General features: G+C 43.8%; 1 protein-coding gene across 1 annotated transcript in view; it reads right to left on the bottom strand.

Annotated features, from left to right (window-relative positions):
- RAD50 (DNA repair-recombination protein (RAD50)) overlaps window positions 1–26,669 on the bottom strand; it is a 143,837-nt gene that overhangs the window by 37,272 nt on the left and 79,896 nt on the right. Inside the window, exon 18 of the mRNA XM_087401273.1 lies at window positions 10,195–10,396. Within this exon, the coding sequence (XP_087257399.1) occupies window positions 10,195–10,396 (202 nt within the window). The remainder of the gene's footprint in view (window positions 1–10,194; window positions 10,397–26,669) is intronic.

The raw sequence follows: 26,669 nt of genomic DNA, 5'->3' as shown, positions 1-26,669 counted from the left end.
CTTCACGGTCTCCCGAAGACTTTAATAAACTTTCTTTCTTTCTTTCTACTCATTCAACCACGAAGTTAGTGCATATAAAGCGATTACTAGTAAGGAGGAAGGTGATCCCACGGGTCTAAGTCTATAATGGCCCTTGCTGCGAACTCTATTAGTACTATATTGTGTGGGGTGGTTGCTTTACTACGGATAAGACAAGCATGCATCATGATTTTTAGTCTCTCAAACTTACATCATGCATTATTTTTCTATTTTTCAATGAGAAGAGTTCTATTTAGTAGGAATAAAGCCCCAAGTGTAAACTACTCAGTGCTTTCTATCAATTCAGATAACGGATTTGCAGAGGCGTTTGAATGAGATGATTGCGAGTTGCCAAACACATATACTTGAACTTAAGTGTTTGCTATTAAGCTGGAATTAAGACTTATACAGCTTAAACACAAAGTGTCATCATTGGAAAATGCAATATGATTGAGGGGCCAAGACGGGGCCCCCCCTTATCCAGGCTCACTTTATTCTTGAAAATGGAGATACAAGACCAAGGTGCAATGCACCTTCCAAACTGATGAACTCAGTGAAAACCTAGGACCTAGATACAAGACTCAAGAGCATATGTACAAGGTAGACAACAAAAAGGAGGACTCCAAGCTCAGGTTTCAACTCTTGGCTTGCCCAATCCACAAGGAAGAAGCCTGCAACAATCACCACTTACATCCAACATTAGAGGCAAGCACTAGTTTCTAGAAAGATAGTAGAAACAACATGAAATAGTGCTGTAAATGAGATAAACTTGACAATACAGGCTCCCTTCTTGACTTGACCCTTTTGTAGATGAAGTCCTTGATGCCTCTGAAGCTACCTTGGTTGAGGAGAGTGTGGAAATGGGGCTGGAATGAGAACAGCTTAGAAAAACAGCCTGTAGGCTAGAGAGAGAGAGCTTTTATGGAGTGATAGCTGTAGAGAGAGAGTGCCAATGCTGATTCCAAGGGAGGGGATGTAAGAGAGGAGCTGCTGTTGTTCCAGAGGTGCACAGAAAGGCAGATTTCTGCAAAGGGAATGTGCTGGAACAGTAGAGAGAGAAATTCTGCAGTAGAGAGAGAAAGACTGCAGCAGGAGAGAGAAAAGGGCTGTGGCTGCTCCAGGCTAGGAGAAGGAGAGAGGATGCTGCTGCTGTTCCAGAAGAGCTGAGAGGGGGCAGATTTCTGGAGAGGAGGGGCTGGAACTGTAGAGAGAGAATGTGCTGTTGTAGAGAGAGAAAGTGCTGCTGAGGTGAGAGAATGGCATGGGGAGAAGCTGGCTGCACCCAAGGAGCTGGAGAGGTTCTGCTGCATCAACCAAAAGGAGAGAGAAGAAAAGTGACGAATTTTTCATGTAGAGAATGAAGGGGAGAGGCCTTCTTTTATAGGCTCAGCCCCCCCCCCCCCCCCCCCCAAGGCCTAGAGTGGAAGGTGGACACTTGTCCCAGATTTTTGGTGGGCTGCAGTCCCAAAGAGGACAGCCCACAACCTGCCCCAAATCTACTAGATTTGGGGCCAAACACTTGGCCTGCATGCCCTGCCACTTGCCATGCATGCTGCCACATGTGTGGGACAGGTGGACTGACCTGCCAGCTCAGATTCCATGTGGCAGTCTGCCACGTGTCACTCCCAAAAACCTTAAAATTTCAAAGTTGTCAGAATTCAATTCTGATCGCACCCACGGGTTCCTAACAGCTTAGACTATCTATTGACATACTCTAAGGTCATAATTGAGTCATACTGAGTTCATTTGTTTGTCGTCTTATCTTGTATCTCCATTACTCTTGGCATACTGCCAGGCCCACACCCAAAGCTCAGGGAACATTCTCTTGAATGGTTCCTAGGTCGGTATGCAATCTATGCATTTGATTGGCCCCATGTTTGGGTACTCACGTGGGGTGTGGTTTCCAGATGTCCCTCTCAAAGAGAGGCCATCACTCTTGTGGGTCACTAATGCCCATAACCCCAAGCAAGGGGGTCCACCCTCAAATGCTACACCTAGTCCCCATTGTCTGTAACTGAACAGTAGGAAAACATTTCATTTCTTAATAAGCATACTATTGAAAAACAAAAAGAAATAGTACCAGCAAGTGGATACATGTTGAAGCACGATGACACCAAGAGCAAATGCTCACGGCAAGAGTACATGATGTATGGCATGAAAAACAAAGTACCTTGAGTGGGTCAAAAACCTCAAGAAGAGCCAGTAAAGCTCCAAGATTGAGGTTGAAAATGCCACCTCAAACCTGTGGTGGACCTTGACCAAAAAGGGGAGCCCCTCCACTCCTTGTGGAAGATAGTCTTCCTCATAGAGGCCGCTTAGGAAGACCCTTGCATGCTCAACCAAATGGCCATTAGAGTGTGTACAATGTCTGTCCAAATGGCCATTAGAGCGTGTGCGCACTGTTTGTCCAAGTACCAGCAAAAATGTAAAATGGGTGGACCTAGGTGCCTCTGTGCATCTGGATCTCCATATATGCCATGCAGACGTGCTCCCTAAATATCCTGCATCCTTTGGCATGTCTATTGTCAAAAAATGCATGAGACATACTAATAAACCAAAAAGGAGGGATTCTACATGAATGTGTTGGAAATGAGCATGAAAGTAATTTCTTTCTAGTTTATCTAGGGATGCATACCCTCTAGCTTGTGGTGTGCAAGAGTCCCATTTCATGGGACTCTCCTAACACAAAAAGGTGCATCTCAAGTAGATGTATGACTAGGCAATCTCCACCAGGTCACCTACGAAATTATGAGTCTTATAGTGGAGTCAACTTTCATTACTTTTGAAGATAATGACTCTATTTCATATATGTTGATCTACACGTCTTCGCTGTCACAAAAATTCACAGAGAGCTCCAAATGCCCTGCATGCCCTCCCTTGTGACTCAGATCAATACTATTTATCTTCGTGCTAATGGAGACACCTTTCCACCCAAGGGTGGACGAAGAATACTAGCTTATCCCAAACAAGTAAAAGGCAATGGGCAGCCCTATTTCACTATTCTGTGATATAATAAAGTGACAATGATGACCATCCTTGGTGAGGGTGCACATCCTAGGAATTGTACCAAGGAGCAATGAACCATGGGCTAGCCCTACGGCTACCACTTAGCATACGAATCTTATGACATGAACTTGGAGTGGACATTAGATTATTATTTGAGGGTGGCTTAGAAAGAGGACCCTGGGGGCAAGCGCCCTTAATAGAGTGTTTACCCACACCAAGCACCAATGTAGAAATCCAATAGCGACTCGCAACTAGAGTATGGTGATGTGATGTGTTGGTGTGTAGTAATAGGTACTAGTCTATGTGTGTGAGTCATGTGTGAGTGCCACGTGCCATCATGGGACTTATCCCATATGCACTAGGTCCTAGTGTGTGAGTGAGTAGCCTATATAAGGCTTGTACTTCACTTGTCTTGTTGTACTTGATGAATGAATGAAAGCCTTCATTATGTCTTCATTTGAGTATCACTTCTTCATTCCCTAGCCTATCTCTCTCTCTCTCTCTCGCCCTAACCCTAATTCTGCTTCAGCCCTTCTTCTTGCAGCCAGCTGCCTTCATTCAAGCCCTCTTGGAGCTGTAGCTAGGCCTTTGGCTCCCTCTTTGCTTGCAGGTCAGCACTTCCTGCAAGCTGCATAGCCGCCTTCAACGGAGCATTTTCGGAGGTTTTCAACGCCAAGAACAAGCTTTTATTACTGCTGCTGTGTAATCGGCCACCTGACAGCACTCTCTGCAGCATTTCTAGTCATTTGAGGGCCTTTGCGAGCTTCCAACACATCTACTACAGCCAATTTTCAAACTAGTGTCCTGCTACAGCATTTGGAACTGTTCTAGGGAGCCTCCTTTCACATTGGTTACCACCCTTAGCACTTCCGGGTGCCCTAGTGAGCCTCAAAAACAGCTTTCTGACCTGCTGCAGCAATTCAAGCAGTTGCTACGACCACAAGGGCTCCATTTCTCATTCAGTTCTGCATTTCGGAGCAAATTCTTGCTGTGTTTTGATTAGGGTTTGTATTTGGAGCACCTACAGCCACCTATATCTGCCTGCTTGCACACGTGGAGGTTGCTATTGTGTTTTGGCGTCCTAAGACCAGGCGCCATACTTGCTGGTTCTTCAGCTGGTGCTGCGAGTTTGTTCCCTCAGTTTGCACACATGGAGCCTCGCCCTCGTGGTGAAGATCAATCCGCACAAGTCTCAGCTTGGGATGAGAAGAATGACAAGGCACCAGCATTTATTGGTGTGAGGTTGGCTAACAAACTACTTCATCATCTTGACCTCACTACTTCAGCCAACGAAACATTGGACAAGCTCGAGAATATATACGCCACATCTATTGGACTTGAGGAGCAAGCTCTATCTGCTATATTACATGATCTATCCCTCTCTAAGGTGATAGATGATGATCAGTGATGCTATGTGTGTTTGTGTTGAGTCAAATAAAGGTTCTCAGCCTTGAGTTGTCCCTCTAAATTGAATGTCTTTGGAGTCAATAAGAGGTCCTCTGCCCTGGGTTGTCCCCCAAAAATGATTGTATTGTGTTTTACTTTGGTTGATGGTATTGACCACCCAGTTCAGAGTAAGGGGGGATGACGAGTGATGGTTTGCCCTTGCCGGTCGCAAGCTAACTGAGAAGTCACTATTAGATGGGAGGTGTTGGATAGTTGGACTTGCTCTTTGCAGTATTGCGGTGGAGGGGGAATCGGTCTACTCTTGTGTGTTGGGTCTCACACTCTTTGCTCTGAAGGGGGGTGTTGGAGATATCATAGCCAAAGAGTGTGGTGATGTGATGTGTTGGTGTGTAGTACTAGGTGACCTAGTACTAGTCTATGTGTGTGAGTCATGTGTGAGTGCCACGTGCCATCATGGGACTTATCCCATATGCACTAGGTGCTAGTGTGTGAGTGAGTAGCCTATATAAGGCTTGTACTTCACTTGTCTTGTTATACTTGATGAATGAATGAAAGCCTTCATTATGTCTTCATTTGAGTATCACTTCTTCATTCCCTAGCCTCTCTCTCTCTCTCTCCCTCACACCATGTTTCTAGCAATATGAGTTGACGTTAGAGTGATGTCAGAACATAGGCACCTGGACATGTGAGCATACATTTGATAAAAAGAGTCATACAATGACAATGTTGGCAAAAGCTAACACAATAGTAATGTGACAAGTTCTTAAATCTTGCTCAGCAACATGTTGGACGTGCTGCCTAACAAGAATTTCTTCAAAATTCATGAGTATGGATGTGTCTTTACACCGATTTCTTGAAGACTCAAGAAGTCTCTTTGCTGCACTTATGAGTTTGCTTGATAGTGCACATCAAAGACAATAAGACCCAAATGAGACTTACAGTAGTTGAGCGGTGGGCGGCTCTACTTTGCACCTTATTGACCGCCGTTGACAACTGCCCATCCATCTAAGATTGTACACATTATAATGGATCCTCATTATTCCATGGATATCCATCTCCATTTATTCTTATGTATTTGTAATTACTCTTTATGCACATGTTTAGTGATCATCTATGTGAGCTCTTTTTATATGTTTTCACACTACATGGCCTACTTGAGCATCTCCAATTAGTCATCACAATGAAGTCACTTACTATAGTTTTCATCATGTCCACTTTGCTATGGGGGTGGCATCTTTTGACACGGTAGCTATAGCACCTGGTGCTCAGTCAGCCACCGTGAGTGAGGGGATGTTGAAAGCTTGCACCTTTGGTGGATTCCAAATGAGTAGATTCAGGAGTCTTTCTAATAATCATACTTTGTCCAATCTATCACCCTCCATGAGTTCATAAATTAACATGCCACATGAGAGTTAGCTGCTTTTCACACCAACACGCTTTCCATACCACCACACCTTTAGTCAAGCCTTGGGGTTGAGCTTTGGTGTGTAGGATAGTGATAGCTAGACAAAACGAGATCACAAAAGATGCCCAACAAGATGGGAGTGATCCTAAAACCATCTATCTTTGGAGAGTTATGCGTAGCCAACTAGAAAGTACCTTAGATACATGCACATTAGGTAGTCCATCTAGCATGCCAAAGTGGGTTCTCAATTCTATGTTTTCCCTACCAACCTGGTCGCTATGTGCTTAGGCTTCTTTGGCCTACTTCTTTTGAAGCTTGTTATAATGCTTCAATCATTTGATTTCTTCCCTCGGTGTTGCTTGCGCCTCTCTCTTTGCTTTGTCTGCTTCATGGAATACTATTGCATGCTCCTTTATTGCCCTCATGGGTTCACTTTGCCATTGTTTGTAATATTCTTCAAAGGATGTGCTCTTACCTAACATTCTTCAAAGGATGTACTTTAGTTTTCTTCTTCTGGTCATCTTGCATGGCATGAAATTCTTAGTGATGTTGATCTCCCCATGTGGTGTTGTTAGTTCATCAATTGGGGGGAGTTGGGACATCGGTATGTCATAAGGCAACACTCTTCTATGGGGAGGATAAACAAGGGTCCTCTCTGGTGGCTTTGATGGTTGTCCCTCTCTACTCTAGACTTTGGTTGGAGATACCCTCTCAACTCTCAAGACACCTGGCATGCTCACCCACTCCCTCAGGTGGTCTTGTCATGCCAACTATCCTTCAAGCTCAATTTTGAATTTTGACCATAACTCCTTCTACAAGCACTGTTTGTTTCAATGTGTTCACCTTGCAATCCAATATCATCCTATATAAAGCTTGCTATATGTTTGCAGCATCTAAGATGAACTATGAGGTTGATCGATTGCCATCTTAAGCCCTTTTGAACATGATTCCATTTTTTGAATATCTTCCTCATCCAGACTCTAGTTTTCTCCATTGTTTAAACAAGTGTTTTCCTTATACCGCACTCTCTTTTTTGAATTCAAGTCCTTCGAGTTATCACGTATTTCTTGGCAATGGTTGTAAAGAACTTGATTGCTTTTCTAGATGCAATTTTTACTTTGGAACATTAATCCGATGTTGGTTGACTTGCTTTGGCACTTGGCATTGGTTGGATAGAACCACACATTGTTATGATTGAGAGTTGTTGATTTTCTACAATAAGATAGTTAGATTTTGGAGACACTTATTGCAATCTTTCCTTCATTACTATTCGCTTCGCTTTAAGTTCATTCCCCCTTGCCTCCACGCTGCGCATATGCTTACACCAATTTGCAAGGGCGACACCCCTTTGGCCATCTGGAAAAGGCAATTGTCCCACATACTTGGACGAACGAAGGGTCATGGGATGAATTGACGAACCAGTGCCACCATCACCACAATTCGGTGTTAACTTTTGGCAATCCTGTTGGGAGTGCAAAAGTTTGCACGTTGAGAAGTTAGTGGAGTGTAAGTCAATTGATGTGTGGTCCTTGTTGGAGCTGACGGACGCAAGAACAAGAGACAGACTGAGCCATGGCATTAGTTCCACGTATCTCTCAGATGTTTCCATAGTACTTCACCCATATCAACGATGGGTGTTTGTTAAGTTTAGCCCCTCGTACCGCCTTGTAGGCTAGTACTAGTTAAATCTAGACTTTATTACTTCAGTTTTAATTAAGTCAACTCTTAGAACATCAGTTGACCAAATTAAGGTTTAGGATTAGCTGTCATAGGCTTGTGCTTCCACTTGAGTTGTACTGTTGTTGGAATACACTTTCATTTCGCTCGACTGTTCTTGCAATTGCATTTCTGCTCCCTTGCTCCCACAAATCCATTCACTTCTCCACCAAGTTTAGAGCATAGTTGCACATTATAGGCTATCGTTTCTCAAGGGTAAGGATGGTCATTTCTCAAGGTTGAGGATGGTAGGATAGCCCACATAGGTGCTCCCTTTCAAGGGGGGTCTCTGGAAAAGAAAGCACTGACTATCATCGAGAAATACAATGGTCATTCAGCAACAATGAGTGTTCCACTTCATACAATCAAATGCAATACAAACAACCAAGGACAAAATCTATTTGGATAGAAAAGAAAGATGTATATGCTTTATACCTAGTCGACGTCTAAACTAGGATAAAAGATTAAGTTGGGGATGGATCCCCAAAGATATGTTAAGAAAACTGAGAATCACCCTACACACCAACAACACTTACAACTGTTAATAGACCATGCAATATGTTATAAGAATAGACAATAGTATGGATTTCAAGAAGTAAGCAGGTATCCCTTTGACAATTGATTAAAGTCTAGTTTATGCAACTTCCCTTAGGCCAAACACCTAAACTGGTGGATTCCCATGGTATGGCACATGCAGATTGTGGCCATGCATGTGTTTGGTTAGCCATGGATTTTGCTAATTGGCCAAGGACTTGACCAATGGCATCACTTTGGTGATGACAACAAGAACAATATGTGATTGGATAACCCCTTGTTTGAGAAATCCGGGGAAATGAAACCAATTTCTTAATTGCAACTTTGTGGGTCACGATTGTGACGAGGATGTGTCACTCACGTGACAATCTCAGTAAGTGTTGGTGTTTTGGAGTGTGGATTCACTCAAACACCAACTAAAATGTCAAAAATAGGCATCGAGTTAAGATTGACATTAAGGAGTCAAGTTGTGTACTTTATTGAGTTCCCACTCATACATCTTCCTCAAAAGGCCATTTGTACAAGAGTATGACAAGTCTGGGATCCTCTATTATTATTTTAAAGAGGAGACAGAAGAGAAAGTATGGAACGATTTTCTAGAATCTAGTAATGGATTCAAGTCCAATATAAGAACTTAATTCTGAATCTCAAGCCTACCAAGGTCTATACTCAAGATGATTTAGATAGATCATTCTGGATTGATGTTCTGTAGTGGTATGAGACACTACAAATACTATTCATGCAAAATTTCTAAGTGGCGGAATTCAAAAGTAACACCAATGGGCCCTTGATTTCAATATATATACCTTTGTAAAACTAGAATATATCCAATCGTACAAATTTAGATTTTTGGTTGTTCTACAATCCAAAAATTCACACAGAAAATAAAACGAAGGAAAGAGAAGAAAAAGGGTTGGTTCATGCTTAGCCTAAAATTCATGCTTAGCCCAATGATGGATTCGAATTTAAAATTTAGAATCCCCAACCTATTTCTCTGGCGAAATAGGGATGGAAGCTAACACAAAAAGCATCATAACTTGCAAACCGCACCTCTGAATGGGGTGTAAAAAAACGAAAATGCTCAAATTTTGATGCTCTATCTAATGACAACTTCAAAATTGAAATTTGAGAGGCCCCAATCACCATTTTGCTGGCGAAATGTGAGGGTGGGGGAGATCATGCAAAAGGTATCATAAATTGCAAGGCGTAAAAAGCAAAAATGCTCAAATTTTCATGCTCTATCCAATGGTGGATTAAAAATTGGAATTTGAAAACCCCAAAGCAATATTTATTGACAAAATATGGAGGAGACATGAGACAAAAGGGATTATAACTTGCAAACTAGTCTTATGTTGAGTTCATTGGAGCTACACATTACATTTGTCCGTGTTCATGGTTGTATAATAATGGAAGTTAGTAAAGCGTTTTGTGCAATCTACAACAATATGTGCACATCTATGTTTTCATTTTGTTCTCCTTTCCTTGTTTTTCATGACCCTTCATTGACACTTTAGAGTCCCTTATTGCACATATCTCCCTTATGAAAATAATATCTAGGTTTCTCAAATTTGAGAAGTGGAAGGCTCCTCAGATTTAGATACTACAATAGTGTGCGAGGATCTTAAATAAATTTCAAAACAATTATATTATCCATGTTCGGAATTGGCATTTCTTTGAGTAATACGTGCTTCGGTAGGTTCCTATAAATGGTAGCTCGGAGAATTTAGCTTGAGGGTTTTAGCTCGGTAATCTTGCATACCCGGATTGAGCTAGCCTAAGTAAGGCATGGCTATTCTAGGATTGGTACAGCTAATTAGAAAAAAACATGACTAGTAAAGCTAAACTACTTTGGGCATGCAGCTTAAGTTTAGGGATTACTACGAAAGATAGCCAATGCTAGGCCTTTCAAGTATGGGCTAGTGGTTCAAATGTTAGGGATCCAAAAGTTGAAGCCTCCTCTAGACGTAGACCTGCTGACTAGGGAGCAACACAGCTAGAGGAGGAACCTTAAGGTTAGCTAAATTTGGCAGTGGAACTCCCACAATTTGCAAAATAACAACTTCATATAGTTTGATCACATTTTTGCATATTGTATTAAAAACACTCACCTGGAAATCTAGTTCTAATTGAGAGATTTGTTCTTGCAAACGATTCCTCTCAATTTTAAGTCCTTTAACTTTATTGAGTTCCGCCAAGACTTTGAGCTTCTCCTCTCTCACATCACGCAAGCGATTAGAGGCAGTGTTGAAATCATCTTTGATATGCATTTGCTCTGCCATTAACCTCTCCAATTTTCTGTTTAAATTGTCACTGCAAAGACAACCCACCCACCCCACGAACAATACCAAAGCAAAACAAAAAACAAATATAAAAGTCAGAACTGTGTACTGCAACAATTGAGCCAAAAACCAGGCAGAAAACTCTTACTTGTTACACCTTAAAGTGGAGAAGTTGCTAGGACTGTAAAACTAGGACAGGTTATCCTAGCGATTGACAAAATATACTTCAAAACTTGACACGACTAAACTGAACATATACTTTGTAATCTTGGTGTCAAACAGACCACAGCTAATCAGAGAACTAATGATGAGAAACTCTCTTTTTTTCCTCCTTGTATGAGTTTAGAAATGTACTCCCACACCTCATTCCTTTTAATCTTTTGCCAGTAAGTGCTTAACAAATTCCACTTATTAAACACACATTAAAGTATGTGGATTATTAAGAGGAAGGAGGCATTAAATTGTATCAGTGTATAGAGAGTCATTTCCATGCAATTCTTGGTTCATAAAAAATTCAAAGTTGATGGAAGTGCAAGTTCTAAAAATTCTAATATTGGTCTTCAATTAGCCCAATGTGATGTGGGAGGACAACATGAGAATTGGCCACACACACACACACAGAAAGAAAGAAAGAAAGAAAGATATATTAACATATACGGGAGACCTCACGGGCCTATGGGACGACGTACACAGAAAAACGAACTCATACAAGCCTAAGTGGGCTGAAGCAAAGGGTACGCTTGGACCCTTGCTGAGTACTAATCTATGCTAACAGAATCATAATCATAGAAAAAGTCAACTACAACTGCATAGTGGGCCATATCAAATAATCTATCCAAGCACTGGGACGAAACCGAAGCCTGGTACAGTGATGGCTCTCTGGTGGGCTACGAAGATGTCTCGTATCTACATCTATCGAGCAGCCTCGCGCTGCGGTGGGAGACATCTCCTCGTTCTCTGGACTCTCTGGACTATGTCTAGAGTGATCCTCCTCTCTATCGGTCCCCCCTGAGGAAAGCTGTGATAGGTTGGACCTCAATAGAGTGTACTCTGGGGGCTCTCTGTCGCACATGTAGCCTCTGCGCCCCTCTCTCGGTGGTACTGTGCCGGCTGCTCATCCATACTGCTCTCATATCGGCTAGCTCCTCCTCCTCCACTCCGAGGGGCTGACTCAAATGTATAGAAGTCTGTGATGTGTCGCTGTGCCCGGTCACCCTCTATGTCTTGTAGTGGTCTGACCACCTGCTGCTCTCTGATCTGTGGCAGAAGTGTCTCCCTGTGTCACCGCATCTCCATTAGATAAGCCCGATACAGACCTGGTCATGGAAATGGATCCGTCGTGACAAAGGACCGAAGCCACTCCCCTCTAGGTAGAGACAGTGGTAGCGTCCCCGAATCTCGTAGTAGGTTGGGCAAACACAAAGAAAATACTCCTCTATCTCAACTGCCCCCAGCATACATAGTGTGCAGGCTCTTTGGGTATACCCGTTGCTCTCCCTACCTCGATCGGTTACCTCCAGAGTGGAATGTTCAGCATAAGATTGAACTAATCCCGGGGGAAGAACTTGTAAACAAACCTCCCTATAGGTTAAGTTTTACCGAAGAAGTAGAGGTGCGAATACAACTGGAAGAATACCTCAAGCTAGAGTAGATTCAACCCAGTTTCTCACCTTTTGCTTCACCAGTGATATTGAAGAAAAAGAAAGATGATACTTTTTGCCTCTGTATAGATTACAAAGCATTGAATAATATCATTGTTAAGCACAGGTATCCGATGGCTCAGATCAATGATTTGCTAGATGCGTTGCATGGGGCCATAATTTTCAGCAAGATTGATCTTAGGTGTGGCTACTATCAGATCCGTATTAGAGCCAAGGATGTGAATAAAACCACTTTTAGAAGCAGGTTTGGACTTTTAGAAGCCATTTGGACTTACCAATGCTCCGGCGGCATTCGTCATGCTTATGAACGATTTACTACACCCGTATATTGGAAAGCGGTTTCAATGAAAAATGGTTTCTGGGGATCAACTATTTTTAACACCGGTCTTGAGACCATAGCTTGTTTTATGGTATTAAAACTTGCCTGTTGATTCTATCCCCATATAAAAGGTACTTTATGTGAGGTCAGATCAGTCAATGGCGATACTATCTCGGAATATCCTTTGATATGCCTCCGATAAAATTAAAAAAATCCAAAGAATGATCGCAAAGCAGTCAAACTGTGGTGGATAGGCCAAGTCAGTGTCGCAACCACTTTCTTTGGATCCATTTCTACCCCCTCAGAAGTAATAATGAATCCTTAAATATTCAAGTCTTACCATACACAGTACAATTTTCTTTTTATTTACATAGAGATTGGCTTTCCTCAAAGTATTGAACAATATTCTTAAGTGTTCATAGCAGTTCTTCTCCAAGAGGGAAGGCCAGTAGCCTTTGAAAGCAAGAAGCTTTCTCCCTCTCAACGAAATTGGCCAACTCATGAATTAGAGTTATATGATGTTATCCATGCTCTTAAAACATGCAGACATTATTTATATGGATCAAAGTTTTATGTTGATGTTGATCATGATACTCTGAGACATTTTTGTAAACAACCTGACTTGAGAGGCTCCCAAGGTAGGTAGGTAGAACTCATGCAGGAGTTTAACTAGACGATTCGGCACTGAAGAGGGAAGCATAATAAAGTTGCTGATGCGTTGTCATGCATTATGCATAATATGAGTTTCGCGGTATTAGAGAGTGCTCTAATGACCAAGATTAGAGAAACTCAAAAGGTGGATGAGTTTGTCCAGAGCCTTTGGCCTAAGGCTCATGTGCTTAATGACTAAGATTAGAGAAACTCAAAAGGTGGACGAGTTCGTCCAGAGCCTTTGGCCTAAGGCTCATGTGCTTAAACCCGGAGAAAAGGGTGACCTGGCATCCGGAAAAGGGTGACCTGGTCCGGAAAAGGGTGACCTGGCATCTAGAAAAGGCCAAACTTATGCAAGATATACCATAAGAGATGGTATGCTGAAAAGAAATAGCAGTGTAGTAGTACCTAATCAAAATGATCTCAAGCAGAGAGTCATTCAACAATGCCATGATAGCCCATGTGCGGGACATTCAAGAGTCGATAAAACATATGATCTCGTGAAGCAAAATTTCTTTTGGCCAAAAATGAAAAAACATATTTATGCACATGTGACAAGTTATTTTTCATGTCAAGTAAGGCAAAATGAGCCACCCGGACTTTTACAGCCTTTGGAAATACCACTAGGTAGGTGGTGTTAGAATTATAGATATAATTCAATAGTGACCAATGTAATTCAATAAGCTAGTTAGGGACACTTTTCCCTCTTTAAGAGGTTTTTCCCCCTAACTGCAGTTAGTTCACTAACTATGGTTAGTGACTACTAAGGTTTTGTCACTAGGACAAAACCTTATCTCTCACTCTTTGAGTTGTACTCTTTACACTCTTCTATTGCAACTCAGCTCTCCAGCTCACTCTCTCTTGCTCTCTCTCTCTCCCCAATCTCTCACATTTGGTATTAGAGCCAAGTTGAGCTCTTGCACCCAGCCCATTAGCTCTTGCTCCTGCTCCTGCTGTCGCTCTTGCTTCAACAACCCGTCCGTACAACTGGAAGTAATACAAAGCTGTCCGTACAGCGCCGTACGGATCTGCTACTCCAGAACCTGCGTCGCTGAGCTAACGCCGTACGTACCATACCTACTGCGCCATCGCTGTTTGTACCTGCTGTACCTTCTGCGTAATCATCGCCGTACAGTCTACGTTGGCCATACGTACCTGCGCTACCCATACCAGCACACCTGCAATTAGTTCGCCGTACCTGTCATACAACCTGCATCATCGCCGTACGTAGCAGCTATACCTGCGCGTACATTCCGTACAGAAGGTCTTCATTCCTGCCTCCGTACAGGCTTGACTTCCGTACAACACGTCGTCATTATTGCCTTAGTACAATCTCTGCTTCCGTACAGGTTCGTACAGCTCGTGCTACCGTACAGTTGCCGTCCAAGGTCGCCTTGATTCCGTGCAGTTCACCGTACATCTACAGTACGTACGGTACAACTGGTTGTACCTGCGCACAAGTTCTTTCTTGCAGGAGAAACTCGCATTTTTTATCTTTGGCAGGCACATCTTGCAAAAAGCCATTGTTTGGCTCAGTTTTTGGGGCATCTTGTTTGCTGTAGACATTGCAATCAATTTGCAGAATCTGCTTCAGAAATTTGGGGCTTTTTGGTTCTGCTTGCAATCTTGCAGACAGATCTGCAAATTTAGTCCAAACATTTGGGGCTTTTTGTTGAAATTGCAAATTTTGGGGCTTTCTGTGCTATTGCCCCTTTCTGGTTGCAATTTCAAGCTCGAAATTTGGGGCTTTCAGTTTTGTAGTACAATTTCTTGAAGAAATTTGGGGATTTAGTGATTACATTGCAATTTTGCAGTAAAATTTGGAGCTTTTGCAGACACAGGGCAATTCTTGCAACATTTGGGGCTTTTCGTCAGTTTGCCCCTTTTCGGTTGCAATTTTGGGCCTATTTTGGGGCTTTTGTGTTGGGAGAGCAATTTTGGAGATTTCAATTCATACTGCCTTTCTTGAAGTGTTTTGCAGCACTTTTGGCAGGTTCTGGAGAGTTTTTGATGCTTGGACAGATTTCTGACAGTGCAAGTGCAGAAATCTGAGTTGCATTTACAGCCAGTGCTTGGCTGTGTTTTTTGGGAGTTGTGCATTTCATTCCCAGTAAGGGAATTCAGTTTTGTATCTGCTTAAATCTCTTTCTCAGATATGGCCCATCAAAATCAGAATGACTTCCAGTTCGGTGGTCTTTCACACGAAGACAAGTTAAATGGTACCAACTACTCCCTCTGGAGTTTTATGGTACACAATATTCTGATTTCTCGCAATTTATGCGATTATGTCAATGGGGGTGAGATCCGACCAGCAGATATGGCACCTGCTACCCCTCCCTAGCAAGGAGGTGGAAGAGATCATGCACAAGGTGCAGCTGCAGGACAAGTTGTTGGTGTAGCTACAGTCACTACTCCAGAGCAGAAGAGATGGGATTCACGGGATGCCTTAGCTTCGTCATGCATCTCTCTTTCAGTGAAAAGATTTATCATTCCGCATATCCGGTCATGTAAGACCTCAAAGGCAGCGTGGGATATTTTAGAAAGCATGTATGCAGCCCGGAATGATGTAAGGGTATCTTTTTTGAAAAGAGAGTTAAGTAATACACATATGGAAGAGGGTGACTCCATGTCAGTCCACCTCAAAACGCTACAGGATCTCAGAGAGCAATTGTTGAACATAGATGAGATTATTCCTAATTCAGAGATGATTACCACCACTCTGAATTCTCTTCCTGAGTCTTGTCTCAGCTTTCATACCTCGCTGAACTTATCATTGAGGGGGGATGCAAATCCTCTCACTTTTCATGAGTTGATAGGACTTCTGCTTCAGGAAAAGCAGACCAGGAAAAACTTGGCTTCACGTGCAGGTGAACAAGCTATGCTCTCAAAGTTCAAGTCAAAAACAAAGGGACAAGCTAAGACATCAGTAAATCAGCTTTCCAGTGGGTCAAGACAGCCTTCACAGAAGGCTAAAAATGATGCAAGTAAGCCCAAGAATAAGGGTTTTTGTCATTACTGCAAAAAGCCAGGTCATCACATTGCAGAATGCAGAAAAAGGCTTGCAAAAGAGAAGAAAAACAGCTTCGGTATGGCTGTTTCAGATTAGCTGGCTGCTCCAGATGCCCGGGATAGTACAGCCACTTGTAATGATGATACATATGCATTTTTGACTTGCAGTTATGACTCTTCTACGGATGCATCTGCTTTCAGTGTCAATGAAACACTGAACACTTGGTATTTTGACAGCGGTGCATCCAAGCACATCACTTCTAGGAAGTGTCTTTTTACTTCCTTGCATCCACCTCCGATTGGTAAGAAAGTCACTTGTGCCAATAACTCATCATATTCAATACGTGGCACTGGAGAAGTTGAGCTTACTGCCATTGATGGCTCAATTTTCAGACTTTCAGATGTCTTATATGTGCCTGGTATCACCAAAAATCTTCTTTCAGTGTCCACTCTTAACAGAGCTGGATTTCAAGTCATCTTTGAGGATGACAAACGTGCTGTCCGAGACAGGGAAGATGATTATGCCTTAAGATTATCTGGTACTCTGCTGCGTGGGCTTTTTCAGCTTGATCTTTTTGAGAAAAGAGCAGCCCATGCTTTTGCAGTTTCTACCCCTACTACTGCCATGCAGAATATAGAATTATGGCATGCCCGATATGGCCACATGCATTACAACAGCATGATGACACTTCGGAAGCACTCTATGGTTGATGCATTGCCACCTCTTGAGATACCTCCTCCACATGCCTGTGAAGGGTGCATTTTAGGCAAGATGCATAGATTCCCCTTCAAAAAGGATGGTTCAGTTAAAGCTGTCCGCAAATTACAGCTTATACACAGTGATGTCTGTGGTCCCATGAGGACTCCATCATTGGGTGGTCATCTTTACTTTGTTACCTTTATTGATGATTACTCCAATTTCACTTGGGTCTTTGGGCTGAAGCGCAAATCAAAAGTGTTCATGGTGTTTAAACACTTTTCAGCCATGGTTGAAAACGCGCTCATTCCGGGTTTGGAGGGACGTCTACAGTCGGATGAGCCCAGGCGAGCTGGCAGCAGCAGTAGGTACGACACGTGGGATCCAGGCTCGGCGAGCGGAGATTATTGATTCCATCCCTGCAGGTAGGAGGATTCTCGTAGGCACCGGACAGCTCTTCCCGGGAGATGAGAGGTGGCTAGGACAGTTCACTCCACGAGGCATTCCTTTGGTGGTGGCAGGCCTCTTCTCGGATTCTTCGGTACATTTCTTCTCCATCACTGATGACAGTCGCCTACAGAGCAGAGAGGCCGTGATTGACCCCCAGCTTCCCTGGCAGCGCCTTCGCATTGTAGGGCTGCAAGGGAAGACTTGGCATATAGACCCCCTGATTACGCAGGACCAGGATTGGAGACTCTGGATATGGGAGGGCCGTTCCTTGTCAGGAGTGGGACCCAGGGGAGTGGCTTTGGCCACTATCGGAAACCTCAGAGAACCCTACCCCCTTCTTTTCTTACAGTGCACGCATGGGCCGGCGTGCTCTTGGGGCTCTCCAGCGTGGGCTACCCACACAGGCACATAGGTGGTATGCCCCGGGGATATCCTTGGTCTTTCTTCGCACTTTCTGGAAGACTCTTTGGGCTAGTTGGCGTCCGAGGAAGATCTCCTACTTCCTTTGGATGGTGGCACACAAGGGGCTTCCAGTTGGTAGCTAGCTGAGATAGATGGGGCAGGAGGGACATTGCCAGATGTGTCTTCTGGAGGAGTCGTCCCTGAAGCACTGCCTTTGGAGCTGCTCGCACGCGCAGACGGTTTGGAAGGGAATCATGGGGATCTTAGCTAGGGCTACACCCGAGCTAGGACCGATTACTTGGGGAGCCGTTTGTTGGTGCAGCACTGAGCCGGGACATCACTTGGCCTATGAGTTCTCTAGACAGGATCCCGTCTTTTTCATCACGCAGGCCACTTGGGCATACATGGACAGCTTCCCATGGCATTTGACAGAGACAGATGCAGGAGCGATGCCTCGGCACCCAGTTTGGGAGATCATAGGGAGCATCACAGGCTGGCATATTTGGACTTCCAGATGCGCGCAGACTGTAGGAGTTCAGACTTCTTCTACCACCCAGACCCTCGCAGATATCTGGAGCACGATCATTCACACACTCAAGGGTCAATGGGATCAGATTCAGGGAGAGTCCTGGGTAGGGAAGGAAAAGAGACGACGTTTCCTTTGCGACTGGGACCACCGGGAGTTATTCTTCCAGCACTCCACTCAGAGTCTTCAGTGGCATTACGCCCCTCCACCGTGGCTGTTTGTCCACTCTCCGACGATTATGCCCTAGGAGGCTTGTATTTAGCATTTTGACTTCTCGGGCTGAATCCGTTTTGTGATTACAGCCCGCTGGCCTTCAGGCCTTCTTGTACTCTCGCTTTCAAGTAATATAACTAGCACTACTTTTTGCGCAAAAAAAAAAAAAAAAAGTCCCAAACTGGCTGTTACAGACTCTCAAGGAGAGTAAAATTGATGCTCCGTTACCTGGCAAGACTTGCAGTGCAGCAAGGCACATGGAAGGTGCTAATTCAGTGGAATCAGCATATGCAGGTACACTTCTTGATGAGGAGGAGCCTGCCACATTCGAAGAAGCAAAGGACAATGTGCATTGGATGAATGACATGCACGATGAGTTGCAGTCCATTGAAAAAAATTAGACTTGGGATGTTGTAGACTTGCCACCAGGTAAACATGCCATTGGCACACGATGGGTTTTCAAGGTCAAACGGAAGCCAGATGGCTCCATTGACAGATACAAGGCAAGGCTGGTTGCTAAAGGCTATGCTCAGAAAAAGGGCATAGATTATGAGGAGACATTTGCTCCTACATCTCGGATAACCACCATCCGATCAGTTATTGCAATGGCTGCACATTTTAAGTGGAATGTTCATCAATTGGACATAAAAACAGCCTTCTTAAATGGAGACTTGCTGGAAGAGGTGTATGTCAAACAACCTCCAGGCTTTGAAATTACAGCAAATGCACTTCAGGTATGCAAGCTAAACAAAGCTTTGTATGGACTGAAACAAGGCCCTCGTGCATGGTATGCCAAGATTCATGCCTTTTTGACCAGCAAGGGGCTGCACAATAGTCCTACTGAGAGCACCCTCTACATCAAGATGGATGGGGGGGAAATTTCAATCATCCTTCTTTATGTTGATGACTTACTGCTCACAGGGTCCAATGAAGATAAAATTGCAGATTTCAAAGCTGATTTGCACACCACCTTTGACATGTCAGATTTGGGGCTGCTTCACTTTTATTTGGGAATCCAGTTCTCTCAAGAGAGACGTGGCACTGTTATGTCTCAGTCCAAGTATGTGCAGAAACTCTTGGACACATTTAACATGCATGATTGTAAGCCCATAGCCACTCCCATGGAGCCGGGGCTGAAACTCACAATGCATGATGCAGGAGAAACAGCTGATGCCACATCTTACAGTCAGGCTGTTGGATGCCTCATATATCTCCACAACACTAGACCTGATATTCAGTTTGCAGTATCTCAGGTGAGCAGGTACATGCACAGCCCAAAAACTATGCACTGGCAGGCAGTTAAGCGCATCTTCCGTTATTTGCAGGGCACGAAGTCTTTTGGCTTGTTATTTCCCAGGCGGGGTGACTTGCAGATGCATGCCTACAGTGATTCAGATTGGGTTGGTGATTATGACACTAGGCAGTCCACTAGTGGCAATTGTTTCTTTTTGGGTAAATCTTGCATTTCATGGCTGAGCAAGAAACAATCTACAGTGGCTACCTCATCATGTGAAGCTGAGTACAGGGCAGCTTTCACAGCAACAGTTGAATGTGTCTGGCTGCAACGTCTATTTGCTGATCTTCATCTGTCTTTGGAGGGTCCTTCTCCAATTCTCACTGATAGTCACAGTGCCATTGCAGTGGGCCGTGGCAAAGAATCCAGTGTTTCATGCTCGCACGAAGCACATTGAGGTTCACTATCACTACGTCAGAGAGAAGTTGCATGCAAGAGAGATCCGTATGATCTTTGTGTCCACACATGACAACGTTGCAGATATTTTCACCAAAGCACTACCACGTGAAAAGTTTGAGGCATTTCGCAGTGCCCTGAACTTATATCCGTTTGGTGATTGATCAGCCTTGTACATGACATTGGCATTGCAAGGGGGTGTTAGAATTATAGATATAATTCAGCTGTGACCAATGTAATTTAATAAGCTAGTTAGGGGCACTTTTCCTTCTTTAAGAGGTTTTTCCCCCTAACCGCAGTTAGTTCACTAACTATGGTTAGTGACTACTAAGGTTTTGTCACTAGGACAAAACCTTATCTCTCACTCTTTGAGTTGTACTCTTTACACTCTTCTATTGCAACTCAGCTCTCAAGTTTTCAGCTCTCCAGCTCACTCTCTCTTGCTCTCTCTCTCTCCCCAATCTCTCACAAGTGGGAGAGCATTTCCATGGACTTTATTGTAGGTCTGCCTATGACACAAGGTGGATATGATTCTATCCTTGTGGTAGTTAATCGTCTTACCAAGATGGCTCACTTCATTCCAACTAGAGAGTCTGTTAATGCCCCGCAAGTGGCGGATTTGTTTATTTAACATATATTTTGTCTGCATGGATTATCCAAATCCATAGTGTTAGACAGGGATGTTAAATTTACCAGTCATTTTTGGATTGCAAAGGATGAGACACTAAGGACTGAGTTGGGAATGAGTAGTGGAGATTATCCAAAAAAGGATGGTCAGACGGGAAGAGTCAACCAAATTTTAGAGGATGTGCTTAGAGCATATGCTTCATTGAGGCAACATACATGGAACAAGTGGTTGCCACTGTTAGAATTTGCCTACAATGATAGAAAGCATTCCTCTACAAGATTCAATCCGTTTGAGCTGTACTATGGTTATAGACCAGCAAATCCAACTACAGTTGGAGTACCTCAGAAAGTGCCTAGTGCCGCGAACTTTGTGGTTCACATCGAGGGCGTTGATGCCTGAAAAGGGAAGGAATGCTACGCTCAAGTTGAGATAATATGAGCTCAGAAGGGTCAGTGGACATTTTCCTTTAAAGGATCAATGTTTATTTGGGCTTCATGTAAATGGTCAAGAGGATTAATGTCAAGGTCCTTGATGAGGGTGATGAGGGTGATGAGGGTGACGAGGCACTGACTAGACTAGATGGGTCTAAGGTTGTGGGTCTTAAATGCATTGAGTGTGGAATGTGCCTAGGGGCAAGTGAATAAATGGGTTTCCCAAGAGAGAGGTATATGGTGCATTTAAGAGGTACCCTAGAATGACGACATGTGGCAGGCTAGATCCATCTAGGGATTTGTGGGCTCTATTGTGGGCATGTAGAAGCTAAATTGAAAGAATCTGTCATTCATGCTTATGCAGAGGTTGACTGGGCGAATAATCTGTGTGCCTGCACCCGTGATATTACTGTTGGGGTTTCCGTTTTCAAGAGAGTGTGGTTTGCTTGTTATACAAGAGCTGTCTACAGGGATTTTGAATGGTTTTGTGCTTGCTTCTTGGGCTGTTGTTGCTGGTTTTGCTGTTCATTGGGCTTGGAAGACTTCTCCTAAGCTGTTTCCAGGCTAGGCTTTAGGGTTTTACAGCCCCGGTGACCTGTTTTCAGAGGATTCTTGGCGAAGGAAGGCTTCTCTTTGCCTGCTTTTGCCATTCTTGGACTTGTTGCTGGCTGGTTATTGCGTTTGGAATTGGTTCCTCGCGAGGAAGGCTCCAGGTTGATTTCAATCTGTTTTGGAATAGCGATTTGGTTTGATTGCACCAGAATCTAGCTGTGTGGGAGCTGTCTTGCAGTTGTGCAGCCGTGTTTGGCTGGTTGGGCACTTGGTTCTGCAATTGCAGGTGTGGCACAGACAGTGGATGCTTTTGGGGTCTCTGTTGCATGCTTTCGTTGGCTGAGGACACAGTAATTGGATGACATTTCTACATTTGGAGTTGAGCAGGGAATTACAAGGTGGGCTGGACGGGGAGTCTGTGGGCGCTGGTTTGCCTGTGGTGCAGCTTCCTAGAGACCTTTGTAATCAGCCGCTTGGCTTCAAATGAATGTTAGATAAATACTGCAAGGGGTGCCAATGTTTGGGGCCAATTGGTGTCCTTGTATCTGAGTAGGAGCGCTCTAGCTCCCTTGTGATTTAATCTGTGGTGCATGATTATTTGTCAATTTACTGTGTATGTTGTAATTAAGTGGATCCTACCACCCTTTACGTTGTTAAGGCTGGTTTCAAGACCCTGGGAAAACAAGGAGCGAGGTCGTGGGTTGCTTGGTGTGCTAGAACCCCTAGCATTCAATGCCTTGTGGTTTGGACCTAGAAAGGGGAAAAGTACCTTAGTTTTCAAGTTAGGCCATTGGTGTGCTTCTAAAAAGAGCCCTACTAGAGGGAGCTAGGGGCAAATGGAAGAGGCTTCCATGTGGCACTTAACCAATTTGGTAAGGTTGTCAATAAAAGCTCCCAAAAATATTTACGAAGGAAAATAAGGTGGCTGGCTGACGGGCAGAAAGAAGGAAAAGGTGCAGATTTCCGTAGGTGGTACAGTGGGGTCTAGCACGCCAACCTTCTTCATGGAGTCGCGAGTTGGTGGTACGGCATATAGGGCTGCAAGGGCTTTACAAAATGCAGCGTAATTGTTTGGGTTCTACGGAACGTAGGCTGACGAACTGGAATCTCAATGAGAGACATAGAAGAAAGTCTCTAGGTAGAGCAAATAAAGTCGGCTTACAAGGGTAGAATCTGCAGTCTTTTCAAAACATGATCCTTCATGCAAAATCCTCTAGTCAATGAAATGTATTATTATGATTGCCAAAAGGATCATAGGAAGAGATATAAGAATTACAATGCCTATGGTGGAATAAATTCATTGGATCGTTCTTTCAAGGCACTACGAGAAGGACGAACATTGCACTTTTGCATCAATGCAATAAATATTTCTCTAGGGTGGGCCAAGAAACCCATACAAGATGGAAAGTGGAGGTTGGGATCTAGACCCTTAGACAAGGGTCCTAAGAAAGGAGAGATAGTCAACCAATTGTTTATGATCTCTTTTGACATACGGCGGTACGGACTGCAAGTCTCTAGACGGGCTGTTGTACGGCCGTGGAGTTGGCTGTCAGGCTGCATAACCTGTGTGTGTACGGCCAATGGAATATTCATAAGATTGCAAGAACGGATTCCCAAAATATCTCATGTTGTGATCCTGCCATATGGTCCAAAAAGCCCAATATCTGACCCAGAACAAAAATAAAGGAGATCTTCCTAAGTCATGCCTGGAAATAGTTTCTCTTTGCTTTTGATTTCCTGTTGAGGCTCTCTGTTTTTTTGAGACCCTCATGTAAATCTTGCTGATAATATACCTCTCATGGATTTACCCAAAAAAAAAAAAAAAGTGTGTACGGCCAATGGAATTCAAGGCTGATGCAAGGTGGTGACGCCATGTATGGCCAATTAATAGATGTTGTGTACGGTTTCTTAGTATGGCTCTTGTGTGTATGGACAAGCTGACGTACAGCCAGAGGGTACGGCCTGAGATCATTGCTGAGTTCGTGTTGAGGCCTCTGTACTGCTGTGTGTGTACGGCCTGAGTTAAGGCTACGTGTACAGCTCCCAGTTGATGCAAGGCTAATGTAAGGCTAAGGCAGGGCTGAGGTAAAACCATAGTCAAATGGTCAGCACCAGGGCCAGTCTCAAAGAGTTGATCTAATAGCTGTGAGTCTCCATGGAGAACAGGCTGGGGACGCACAGTATCTCAGCCTATTTGTGGGCTGAATTTTGACGAGTTGGTTATACATTTTAATGCTTTTTGCTGCAGAAGAACTCTCAGTGTGAAGCCTTTGTTCTGGTTCATGATTAAATGGATGCTAGCTGGATGTCTATGCTTCTATCCTCATTCAGATGGGGTAGGCGGTTAAGAGGGCACTTGAAGCAATTGCAGGGGATTATGTGACCAAGTATTGGTTGCTCGGAACAATCCTAGGCTGAGATCAATCCATATGGAATAGAAAGGGATGCATGTTTGCCATGCTTGGTGGGAGCCATTCTCAGCAAGAAACATGCATTGTTTATGAATGCCTAACGGGCTGTGAAATGCCTTTGATGCATGCCAGAGGGATGGTACTTGTATGCCTGTCTTATCGTTTGCTGTGTTGAGAAGCCAGTTCTCTTATGGGAAACATGTTGATGTATCAAGATATGTACGATCCATAGGGTGAGAGACTATTGGTCATGGCAGTCCTGGACAGTGGAGAAAGCTCCTGTATGCTTTCTTTTTCTGCTTTGAGCAGATAGGTGGTTGATTGGGCACTAGTGACAGATGTGAGAAACTGAGTGGCTGAGTGGGCTGCTAGTAGCAGTTCTAGGCTGAGTGCAGTCAATTTGGAATAGAGATGGATGCTTATTGCCAGGTTTAGTGAGAGCAGTGAACAGTAAAGCTATGCAGGGTATGTGGATGTCCACTGGGATGTGGAATGCCCCAGTTGTAAGAAGGAATGTATCCTTTATGTAGCCTGGATTTCTGGGCCTCTCACTTCAGTAAAGAAATACCAGAAGGGGCGCCAAGGTTGGGGGCCAATCTATGTCTTTGTCTTGATGCAGGGGAACCCTAGCTCCCAATCTGTTAGATATACTTTTGCTGAATTGTTGATGTAACAGTGTTGGTTGGTTACTTGCTAGTTCTACTGCCCTTTAATTTGTTGAAGGCCAGTTTCACCTTGCCTTCATTTGAAGGTTCCTCCTAAGCACATATGTGAGGGGCTGCATTCTTCAAAAGATGCATAGGTTTTCATTCCCTAAGGGTGGTGCAGTCTGGGCTGAAAAGAAATTGCAGCTCCTTCACAATAATGTTTGCGGTTCTATGAGGACGCAGTCTCTTGAGGGTAATTTCTACTTTGGATGACTTCACAAGATTCACTTGGGTGCCCATTTCTCTCAATACTCGTGCTGAGATGCCTGCTTCCTACACCTCTTCCTTGCCCGCACACATAGTGTGCCAGCTGTTGTGACTCAGTTCTCCATACTATGTAGGAGACCAAGCTGACAGCACCCCTTCCTGGCCGCACACCTAGTGACGAAGAGACTGAGGATGCCACCTGTTGTGACTTCGCTTCGGCCAGTAATTTACTCAAAATGGATGAACCTAATTGCTTTGAAGATGCATGTTATCATGTGCATTGGCTGCAAGTTATACAAGCAGAGATTGACTGAGGATGCCACCTGTTGTGACTTCACTTCGGCCAGTAATTTACTAGAAATGGATGAACCTAATTGCTTTGATGATGCACATTATCATGTGCATTGGCTGCAAGCTATACAAGCAGAGATTGACTCCATTCAAAACAATCACACTTGGGATTCGGTTTAGACTTGCCTATGGGCAAGAAAGCAATTAGTGTAAAGTGGGTATATAAGCTGAAACGCAAATTAAATGGATCTATGGATAGGTACAAAGCCCATCTTGTTGCAAAGGCTATGCGCAGAAGAAGGGCATATATTATGATGAGACCTTTGCTCCCACTTCTCCTATGACTACCATTACGTGTGCAGTTCCCATGGCTGGATCTCATGGCATCAGTTGGACACTAGGACTGCATTTTTCCTGGAGGAGACTTATGTATCTCAACCCATTGGTTTTGCTGTACCAGGCAAGGGAGACAAGGTTTGTAGGTTACTAGGCCTTGTATGGCTTAAACAAGGTTTGTACCTTAAAGCAGGCTCCTACATCCTAGTATGCAAAAATGATGCCTTTTTTACCAGCCAGATTAGTAAATGAGAGCACCCTCTATGTAAGGAAAGAAGGGGGTAGGTTTCTCATTATTGTTTTATATGTCGATGACACGCTGCTCACGGGAACTAATGCTGCAAAAGTTGCAGATTTCGAGGCAGAATAGCAAAAGACATTTTAAAATGCCTGATTTGAGGCTGCTCTACATTATTATTTGACCATTCAATTTGTGCAAGATGACAAACACATTGGTCTGTTGCAATCCAATTGCATTGAGAAACTGCTAAACGGTTTATATTCCAGAATTCCAAGCTCATTTCCACTCCTATGGAGCCAAGTCTTAAGCTGTCCATGCATGATGCCAGTGAACCATTTGATGCCATCATTTACAGCCAGGCCTTGGGATGCCTAATTTACTTGTGCAGTATGTGGCTAGACATTCACTGTGCAATATTCCGAAGACTTCACATTGGCAGGCTGTGAAGTGTGTGTTCAGATACCTGCAAGATACTTGGTCTCTTGGTTTGCTATTTCCCAAGGGAGATAACTTGCAGTTGCATGCTTACAGCGATTCAAATTGTGCTGGTGACTTTGACACTAGGAGTTCAACCAGTGCTAATTGTTTCTCATCATTTCTTGGCTGATAAGAAACAGGCAATGGTTCTCCTCATCCGGTGATAGGGCAGCTTTCACAGAGTGCCATTGCCGCGATGTGGAAACCTGTGTTCTGTGCACGTACGAAACACATAGAGATACATAATCATTATGTCAGGGAGCGGCTACATGCAAGGGATATCAGCATGGCCTTTTGCCCTACACATCAAAATGGGGCGGATCTTCTCACCAAAGCATTACCTGCTCCAAAGTTTGAGGCTCTCCCACAAAGTTTTAAACTTATACCTTCTACATTTAGACATTG

The sequence above is a fragment of the Dipteris shenzhenensis genome, chromosome 30, assembly GCF_047967505.1.
Source record: "Dipteris shenzhenensis isolate YYH24624 ecotype China chromosome 30, Dip_SZ_1.0, whole genome shotgun sequence".
Lineage (NCBI taxonomy): Eukaryota > Viridiplantae > Streptophyta > Polypodiopsida > Gleicheniales > Dipteridaceae > Dipteris > Dipteris shenzhenensis.
Note: the sequence above shows the minus strand (reverse complement) of the source record. Positions and strands in the feature narration are given on the sequence as shown.